This window comes from Mus pahari, chromosome X, assembly GCF_900095145.1.
Source record: "Mus pahari chromosome X, PAHARI_EIJ_v1.1, whole genome shotgun sequence".
NCBI classification, from domain to species: domain Eukaryota; kingdom Metazoa; phylum Chordata; class Mammalia; order Rodentia; family Muridae; genus Mus; species Mus pahari.
In genome coordinates, this window is record NC_034613.1 from 124862569 (window position 1) to 124873434 (window position 10866).

The 10866-nt window shown below is 36.4% G+C and overlaps 1 protein-coding gene across 1 annotated transcript in view; it reads right to left on the reverse strand.

The window, feature by feature from the left end:
• Positions 1 to 9384: 9384 nt before the first annotated feature.
• Positions 9385 to 10866, reverse strand: part of LOC110314512 (ubiquitin carboxyl-terminal hydrolase 7-like) — a 3204-nt gene continuing 1722 nt past the window's right edge. Inside the window, exon 2 of the mRNA XM_021188815.1 lies at positions 9385 to 10863. Coding sequence (XP_021044474.1) covers positions 9385 to 10863 — 1479 coding nt within the window. The remainder of the gene's footprint in view (positions 10864 to 10866) is intronic.

The window sequence follows — 10866 nt, forward strand, 5'->3', positions numbered from 1 at the left end:
TAGTTCAAGAAAGTATAGTCAATATATTCTGAAAGGTAAGAAGGGAAATTTAAAAAGAAGTTCTCAGAATGAAAAGGAAAAGAAAACAACACAGGGTTCATGTGACTACTGACTTTTCAGTAGATCTTTTACAGGTCTGGAGAGAATGGAATTTGAACAGGGAAAAAAAACTTCCAAAGAAGAACAATAGATGCAGTGAAGCCTTCATTTTGGAACAAAGAAGAGCTAATGACCTTATCAGACAAGCAGAATCTCAGAGAATTTATTTATTTATTTCCATAAGACTTGTGCTACAAAGTATGCCAACAGGAATTCTCAAGTATAAGGAGACTTTAATTAGTAAGAAGAAACGCAGGCATGTATAAATGTCACTAATTTCACAGACAAGTTCAGAGGACTGAAATATTGTAAAAGTGATTAAAATGAAGACTAAGAAAGAGAATAAAAATAATTTTTATTTTAATGTATGTACATGTATATGTGTGTGAATGTATATGAGTAGGTATGTATTTATGATGGTTTGTATGCACATGTGTGTGCACAGGAGCCAGACACAGGAGTCAGGTGTTCATCTGTGTGAGTCACCACCTTGCAGTCAAGGTATCTCCCTGACTGCAAGACTCCTGTCTCAAACAAGATCTAAATCACCCCTCTTCCTGTCTCTGTCACATTATCTGGGTCTACAGACATTTGTAAGGAACATTCATCTTGTTACATAGGTGCTAGATTCCAAACTCCATTGCTGTTGAATTATCTTTCTTAGCAGCTAAACCATCACTCCAGTCCTAAAAGATTTTCAAAGATTCACAAAAAACCCATAAAGTCAAAGTATATTTTTCATAGGCAAACCCAAAATATTAATCAAGGAACTGGAATGCATTATTATAGTTAACAATTACCAAAGAGAAGACTATGTAAAGGAGAAAAATAATAGACACTACACTAAATCTAGGATAAAAGTTATAAGGCAACTCTAGTAAGATTTTATTTCTGATCATTCTATGTACTATGAACAGGTTAACTTCCATGGAAGCTTCCAGTTGAAATACACGTAATGACTGACTTGACAAAAAAAATGAATTAACTATATAAAGCTTTCAAAAAAGTAATTTCATTTCTAAGGCTATTGAGTAAAGTGAAAGGATAGAATGAGATATTCTATGCAAATGGAAAACAAAACCTGCCATACTTGCTTCAAAAGGCACCATGAAAATTGCATGCAAATGGATGAAACTTGAAAATACCATTCTGAATTAAGTAGCCAAGATCCAGAAAGATACACATGGTATGTATTCACTTCTAAGTGGACATTAGCCATAAAGTATTGAATACCCATGCTACATCCCACAGAACCAAAGAAACTGAGGGGCCAAGGGAAGGGTGTATGAATCTCACTCAGAACACAAACCAAAATAGCCATTAGAGGCAGATCGAGAGAATCAATGGGTGGGAGGGCGGGTAATGGGATGGTGATCTGCTGTAGGGAGAGGATAGGGGCAGGAGAGGACAGAAAGTAAGAATGAAAATTGGTAGGTAGTATCTCTGAGATTAGCTGGAGACCAGTGACAGGGGAGAATAAGGGGACTCTTTGGGTATGATCCTAGTTGAGGTTCCTACCAGCAAGGGATATGAAGATTGAAGTGGCCACCTCCTGTAGCCAGGTAGGACTTCCAGTGAAGGGAGGAGGACATCAAATGACCCAGAAAGCCTTTGCCACAACACTTGTCCTGCCTATAAGAAGTGCAGGGGCAATGATGGAGCAGAGACTGAGGGACCAGCCAATCAAGGACAGCCCATCTTGAAACACATCCCATGGGAGAGATCCAACCCCTGACACTATTGATAATACTGCGCTTTGCTTGCAGACAGGAACCTAGCATAACTGTCTCCTGAGAGGCTTCATCCAGCAGCACATGGAAACAAATGCAGAGATCCACAGCCAACATTGGGCTGACCTCGAGGATTCTTGTGGAAGAGTGGCAGAATTAAGTCAGCAGAAGGGGTCATGGACACCACAAGAAGACCTGCAGAGTCAACTAACCTGGGACCATGGGGGCTCACAGAGACTGAACCACCAACCAAATAGCATGTTTCAGCTTGACCTAGGCCCCCACACATTGGTAGCTGATATGCAGCTTGAATATGCATGAATTCATGAACTTAGACTTTACATTTTGTGTAACTAAGAATCAGGCTGATACTTCACAGTCCTACGTGGATATTTGATAGCAGGAACATTGTAGGAGAACTAAAATTGGCCACTGTTACTTTCCTTTTGTCTTTAATAAACTTATAATTTATACCAATCGAAGCAAATTTATTTTATATATTCTTTATTCTTCCATTTCCATTTTTGTTTTAACACTACTTAGTTGTCTTAGTTTCTTAAAATATATAACTAATATTGTCATTAGAATTTATGCAATGGCATTATTTCAGAGACCACAAGGATGAAGAAACTAATTGGATTAGAGAGAACAGAATAGCTGATTTGTATCAGGTTGATGAGGTATGTGTATTCTCTCCCTCTGAAAATATAGAAACAGTTAAAATTATGTTGCATAGATATGACATAGGCAATGTTCCAATGCATTTCTACATACTTGAAAAAAAAATCATTTCCTCTTATTTACCAACTGACAATAATCTCACTGGTTGGTTACAGAATACATTTAATTAAATTTGATGAATTGGTGCCGTGAAAGCCTTACCTTATTAAAAGTGTCATAAATAAAAACTTTTAAAAAAAGATTTATTTTTATTTTATATGTATGAAAGGTTCTCTACATTTATGAAGGTGCAGTATGGGTTTCCCTGGTGTTCTCAGAAGCCAGGAGAGAAGGCATCGGATTCCCTGAAACTGGAGTTCGAACCATCAATATGTGTTCTGAGAATTGAACCCTGGTTCCCTGAATGAATAGCAACTGTTCACAAGTGTGGAACCATTCCCCTATCCCCATTTTGAATCAGTCTTTAAAGTATGTGTTTAGAGTTCACTATGATCTCTTTCTCATTTTTTTTATTCCTGTTAATATAGTTTTATAGCCTTTTGTAATTACTTTTTTTCTGGTAATTTTATTCCTGGATTGTTTATAGAAATAATCTTCTGTAAAAGGATTGGCATTTGCTTCTGCTAGATGGCTGTCAGCACTTGCGATCTGATATTAGCACAACTCAATTTTAGGAATGAGATGACATATCCATCTTATGATGCTGTTGGATTCTACATCCTAGTTCTTTAAATTTAAAAATCATTCAGAAGTGCCTTTCAGCACTTCAAATTCTGAATTAACTCTTACAGAATTACCCAATCCACTAGTGTTAAATGACTAAATATCACAGAACATAACATCTTGAGATCACTCAATTCTGCTGACAAGCATCCAAAGAGTACCACATATATATATATATATATATATATATATATATATATATATATATATATATATACACAAATGGCTATTCTCATTTTACACTAAAACATTATATACAATGATAAGAAGTATGGTATGCAAACCACAGTTTGTCAATTTTGTTATAGAAGAAAAATCACTCCACATGTCCATCACCTCTAATCTTTCCATATTACACTAATTCATAACACAAATTTCTGCAAGCATGCTAGTTCACAACTGCCTCTAAGCAGATGGTTTTTATACTTTAATTAGTTATTTTAGATTTCTTTTTCAGTGAAATTAATCTAAATGAGCCAGATCACCATAACTTGAAACAAGTATAGTTTTATAAAATCTTTGGTTAAGACCAAAATCTAAGAGAGAAGTCTTAATAAATAATAAATAAAAATAAAGTGAGCTAACAAATCTCAGAGTTTCTGCTGGTTAGAATTGAATTATTTGTCGGTTCTCAAAAGCAACAAACATATTTTTATTATAACTACTAAAATTATAGTTTCCTCGGGGTTGTTTACTGAATGTCTGACAAGCCCATTCTCTTCAATTGCCACTGCTTATACACTGTGGAATTTACCATCTGTACTAATTGAATGTAACTTTATATGCACCAATTAAGTGATGAACACATTTGTCAATTTATTTTCCATAAATAAATGAAGTTTCAAATTGCCTTTTAAATCTTACTTGACCTAATGGCACATTTCCATTGTTAATTCCAGGTTATTTTGACATACATCCTCTATAAGCCTGTGTTGGGGGTTGGTTATGTATACCAGGTATTCAGATGTTGTTTTCTGTTTGCAAAGATCTAATTTTGGTCTAGATGCTAACATTATCATTATTGTACCATCTCCTGTATCAGTGTTGTATAAAAAGCTCCCTACATATCTCTGATTGGTTTATGAAAAGTAGATCAACCTATGGCTCTGCAGAGAAGGCTGGACTTCCAATCCCAGGAAAAGGGTCCCAAAGTGAGAGAGGAAAGCAGAGAGAGGTAACCATGAGGCAGAGGTCAAGAGGGGCTCATGATGAGCAGGTTGTCAGTGGATTCATGATGAGGATGCACATGGAGCAGAGCAAGACCAAGTGAGCCTCAGACTACAAGTAACATGGGACTTGTGGTTAGTTTGAATATGTGAATATCTGATAAGTCATAGATCTTAAGGTTTGTTAATAAACTTAATAGATCTTTATGCCATTTATTTGGGAACAAAATGGTTAGAACATGTAAATAGTAATGCCCTGCAGTTATTTGAGAACAAAGGGGTCATAGAACTCCACCCATCTAGAAATATATTTAAAAGCCTGTCTAAAATCTTTTAACTACAATACTATGAGGCACTTCCAAGTAAATCCTATTACATATCTACATTTCTGTACCTTATACAGTCAGTCATATGTGTCTTCCTACCTTCTCCTGATTTCTCCCTGTTTATATAATAGGGTCAATTTTTTTTTTTATTTTACACTTATTTGTATCTTAGTATGTGAAGAAATAAGCTAACAAAATCATGTTGTATGACTTCCTCCAAGATGTGATGGATTGAAGGATGAATGTCATAATAAAAATACTTGTTTAAGGTATTGGCAAAATTTGTCTGTGGAATAGAGATTTTGAGATAAGCATTTGTGACTCAATAAGTTTAGTGCAAATAAAAGTATGACCCAGTAAATAATAAAGGACAACTGTAGTTATAAACTCTGAAGAGGTAGTAAAGATTAACACCAACTATTATGAATATATAAAAATGTAAGGTTCTGAATATTGTGGCATTTGAGGAAAAATGAATGCCTTGTCATTTTGTAAAAGTAATTTTCTGTTCCTCAAGGATCCACACCAACAATAGTTAGATTTGAGACTTCTCACTGTGAGAAGGGATTAAAATGCTTTGTGAATGTCAAGTATGAAGACATTATCACTGATTTGTTATCTGAAAAAAATTAAATTAGGCTGTGGGTTAGCATGATAAAGTCTTAAGTAATGTGTGAATTCAGACCCATCTTAGCCACTCAAAATACATAACTAAGATTAAACTTTATCATTATGAGGCAATTGTTAATTATCTTACATAGATATACTGAAGAAAATGATATAATACATGCAATATTAAGGGCACAAGTTTAGTCTTCAAACAATAATGTATGATAAAAATGGTGACATAAATGGAAATAGCTCTGAGGGATCAAGTAGTCTGGGAAAAGCATGTGTATAAAAAGCTTAGCTGAGTGTTGAAACAATATCCTAGTATGAACAGAAAGACAAGAAAAAGGCTTGTTTCTTTCAGGCTCTTAAAATCATTTCTTTTGACTGCTATGCAATCACTAAACTAACTAAAATTTGTTTTTAAGTATCTGTATATATATGAAAACTATATAAGCTGTATATAAGATGAAAGTCCTTTACGGTTTTAATGGCTAACATTAACAACAACCCCAGAGATAAAGGGAAAATCTGATTTTCAGAGTTGCCACAGCATACATATTATAAAAATTATCCAATCTTTAGTGCAAAATATGAAGCTGCAAAGTCATATTTTAAGAAAATGGGGGAGAATATTTGGTGATGAATACATGATTGCAATGTACAAATAAAGGGACACAAAGGGAAAAGCACAGAAGGAAACTAGTGTAGGTTGGAAGCTTCCAAGGACACTTCATAGAACTATGAGAGGGTACATCAGTGTGCATAACATTTGATGATAATGTTGGCTCATGGTATGAATGGCCATGACATCATCAATATGAAAATTGACAAAAGCAATGAACAATGAAGATTAATTTTACACAAGTAAACTGAATGAACAGATCAATTCAGGCAAGGCTATTAAAGACTGTCTTTTTTGCATGTACATAAGGGGGAAATATGACTAGTGGCTTCTGGTAGAAAAAGTCTATTCTGGCAGAAGACATCAGGAAGAATAAAGCAGAGAATGCCTTCATGGCCTCATATTCCTGAAAACTTATTTCCAGTTAATATAACTGGGAAAAGTTTTAGAAGTTTCAAAAGACAATACCGTACCCACTTAGATATTCCGTTTTATGCTTGTGGGTAAAGGTGTAATCTCTCTGCTACAACTCCAGTGCCATGCCTTCCTGCCTTATATGCCTGCCTTCCTGCTGTCATGCTCCCTGCTGTGGTGATGATAGACTCAAACTTGAAATTGTAAGCTCCTAGTAAACTCTTTCTTCAATTAATTGCCTTGGTCATGGTGTCTTATTGCAGCATTAGAACAGTAATTAAGGCATAGCCAATATAATGTATTGAAGTAGGAAAGGGTAGAAAAGATCAATCATTTATTGATTTATTTCATGGTTTGCATAAAGCACTTCATGAACTGCCTATTTACTAAGTATGACTTCACTTCCTACATGGAACGGAATAACCTGGATGAAACAATGGGCCATTGCCCTTAACAACTTGCTGGGGCTATCAGACATGTATCTTTAAAATCTTGCTTGCTTACCTACCCTGCCTTGAATACAGTGACAATGAAAACTGGAACAGATACTGAGACCTTTCAGGAATTATCCTGGCTTCAGTTCAATAGTGAATATTTCTTTTCTCTTCCACTCTCATGGACGTTCAAGTCCTTATTCCAGAAAGACTCTCAGAACACTATCCAAGAGGAAATGAAGCCAATGGCCTTACTACATAAGAATTTAAAGTCATATTGAGACTTTAGACATGTGCAATGGCAGAGTCTTTTCCCAATGAGTGTTCACAGAGCACTAGGTCCAATTCTCAGCACTTAAAAATAAAACATTCTGAAAATGATTTCCAGAAATTACCATACAAAATACAACCCCTACACAACTATTTAAAAAAAGGCTAATTCTCAAACTTTTTCCCAAATAAATATTTAAATTATTTTTACTTTATTCTATAAACTCAGTATTAAACTCACACAAAACTTGACAAGGTTACTGCAAAAAAAACCCACATTGCTACCTGGCAATATAATCACAAATGTAGATATAAAACAAACATCCCAAATTTCTACAAAATTAAGGATTATTTCCAAATATAACATGACCAAGTACCAACTTATTTACATTAACATACAAAATCAGCCACTGCAGCCACATTAATACCCATGATTATTTCAACAAAGGCAGAAAATCAATAAGATAAAATATTGTTTTGTGTTAGATATATTGTATTAATCTGGCCACTTTAGAGAAATGTAGTTGATAAAATGAATACACACCAAACACTACACACACACAATGATAAAGGAAGCAATATTATGGAGAGATAACTAACATAAAAAGCTTTTAAAAATCCCCTATGGAGCTGGGCAGTGTGGTGCATGTCATTAATCCCAGCACTTGCAGAGGCAGAGGCAGAGGCAGAGGCAGAGGCAGAGGCAGAGGCAGAGGCAGAGGCAGAGGCAGAGGCAGAGGCAGAGGCAGAGGCAGAGGCAGAGGCANGGCAGAGGCAGAGGCAGAGGCAGAGGCAGAGGCAGAGGCAGAGGCAGAGGCAGAGGCAGAGGGAGAGGTGGATTTCTAAGTTCAAGGCCAGCCTGGTCTACAGAGTGAGTTCCAGGACATCCAGAGCTACACAGAGAAACCCTGTCTCGAAAAACCAAAATAAAAAAAAAAATCCCCTATGGAAACCTATAACTGCATGATATCTCTAAAATATGAAGTACATAAATATACTCGCACACCCCACCCCATACACACACACACAGAGAGAGAGAGAGAGAGAGAGAGAGATTAAGTGGAGTTTATGTGAGGGTTATTCTTGGTGGTAAATTTGACTACATCTGCATTAACTGATACTCAAGTAACTGGGCACACCAAATGAAAAGATAATTTGAGGTAGAAGGACCTGCCATTAATACAGATCATTTGTGGTTGAACCCCCCCGAATGTAGATTAATTTGAAGTTAGAAGACTCGTCCTAAATCTAGAACATACCTTCTGTTGGTAGCCTGTATAAAGGACATGGAAGAGACAAGCTTATGGTTTTGGTACCTGTTCTTGTCCTCACTTGCACATTCATTCTTTCACTGGCATTAGACCTCACGTCTTCAAGGTTCTGACATACACTAAAGACAAGCTGAGAAATTCAGTCACATAGACTGAACAAATTCTGGATTCTTGGACTGTTGATCAGGAGAGAGACATTGTTGAGTTAATCAGGTGGTAACTTGTAAAACACTCTAATAAATCCTCCTGTTATAGAGACAGCAATTTATCCCAGCAGTTCTGTTCATATCAAGAACCCTGGCTAATACATCCTATAGGACCCTAATTTGACAATATACGCTATAAAATGAATGAGTGGTCTCATGTGTGGTCTTATAGATCTCCAAACACAACATGCAGTTAAAAATGCTATGGTTACTCTTTAGAATATGATGCTAAAATCCTGTTTCTATAAACATCACATGTTCGTGATACAAAACATAAATATTTTGCCTGATACTCAACTGAACACTTCACTATCACTATTTTGCATTTGTAGTGCAGAAAAGTTATATACAAGCTACTTGAGGAAAAATAATCATATCACTCATCTGTGAACTCTGCAAGCTATACTAACACAGCTATCAGGAAGTCATATCCTTTGGTACAAAAATATCCCAAATGCTATGGGAGTAATTGACAACTTGTTGATTGGATTTAAGGCCCACTCTATAAGACAGAACCCAGACTAGAAAGGCCATGGACTCTATGGGAAAACTTTGTATTGTGATGCTAAAAATTCATAGAAATAAAACACTTCCTAATGAGTTAATTCTTTACACATATATCAGAACATTGCTCAACTCTTATAAGCAAACTTCTTGGGGTTTCAATTAACAAAGAAACCTACCATTGGTTTTTTTATTATCATTTTATTTTTAATTTATTTTTATGAATACACCTTCATTTTGCTCCAAAAGGGCAGTCAATAGATATAGAGAAGCCAAACTGAACAGCCTCAACAAAACTTTCCCTTGCCTTGGACACCGGAAGGAAGTCAGTTGTGGATTTTAATTGCCTTTTCTAGGTAAGCATAGTGACTCATCTTTGGGGCTTTGTTGAAGTGGTCAAGCCCTAACCAAGGTCGAGGATGAGACATGTTACCAGATTGTGGCTCAAAGTCCTTCAAATTCACTTCATACTCATCTTCATTGATGTACTGGTGCCGACCCATCATGACAATTGCAAATTTAAAATTTTCAAATTCCTTCTCCTGGATGTCCAGCAGGCTCTGAATCCGCTTCATCACCTCTCTGAAATGCTCACTCTTATGTATCCTTAGCAAAAACGGAATTCCAAATCTCCCAAACACCTCTTTGTGGAAATGTGCCACTGTGATTAGCATCTCGTTTTCCTTATCTATGTCTACCTGGTCCAAAGGTATTTCCTCGATTCTAAAAGTCTGACTCGTTGCAGGAGATATGCATTCTAATAGTTCATCTTCTTGATGCACACCAATAATTTTGTAGCTCACAATTTCTAGCAGCCTAAGTCTCCCTGAGGCTTTGTCANCAAGCTCCACTGCTTTTTTACATTCTTCTAACAGGTCCCGGACACAGCCATGCTTGTCTGGGTATAGTGTTATTTCTTCTTCCCTAAATTGGCTGTTTAACCATATACACTTAAAACTTCTCCTGTTCTCAAAGTCTGTGATTTTCATCTTAAGTTGCTGATAGAAAAGTTTCTTAGGNTGNNTTGGCTTGAAGAATTGTAGGAGATCTTTTAAAGTGCCTTTGGAATTATGCCTAAAAGTATTACCAGGGTCATCACTATAATCTTGAGACTTGAAAAATTCCAGCAACATGGGGTCTGTGTTGAGCCTCTGTGCAACTGTCTTTGCAACCTGAAAATAATTCATCCTATCTGATAATGTGACCACAAATCCAGGGTCATTGGGGATGGTTTTGTCACAGAAGATGATGTTGACCCGGTAGTAGAGATCTCTGAAATATTCTTCAGCAGTGGGNAGCTCACTGTTANCGTTTTCTGGGTCATCCTTCTGAAATACTATGATGTCACCATCCATCAGGTCATCAAGGGCTTTATCAAGAGACACATCATAGTCCTGAATTCTCTCTGTTAAATTNGGCTTAACTTCCTCATAGANGGTAAGGCTAGTATCCTGGATAAATCCTGCTCTGTCACACATAACCGGGAGCAAGTCACGTATTTTACAGGATATGGGTGTGTAGATATGTCCACAGTAATTCAAGCTCCGTGTTTTAGGATCATACATCTTCAAAAATAACATTACATCATGATCTTTATCAAACTTGGGCAATGTTGCTCCACTAGCAGCCAGCTCAGGATCAAGTGTTTCCAGGAATATTGTCCAAGGGTCTTCATCATTATCACCCAGTTCAATCACTGTTTTATTGCCGTCAGCTTCATTATCTAACATTGCAAGCCGCATTGTTCCATTACTTCTTGCTTGCATAGACCACAATCGAATCTGATCTTGTGGAAACCCCATGGTCTG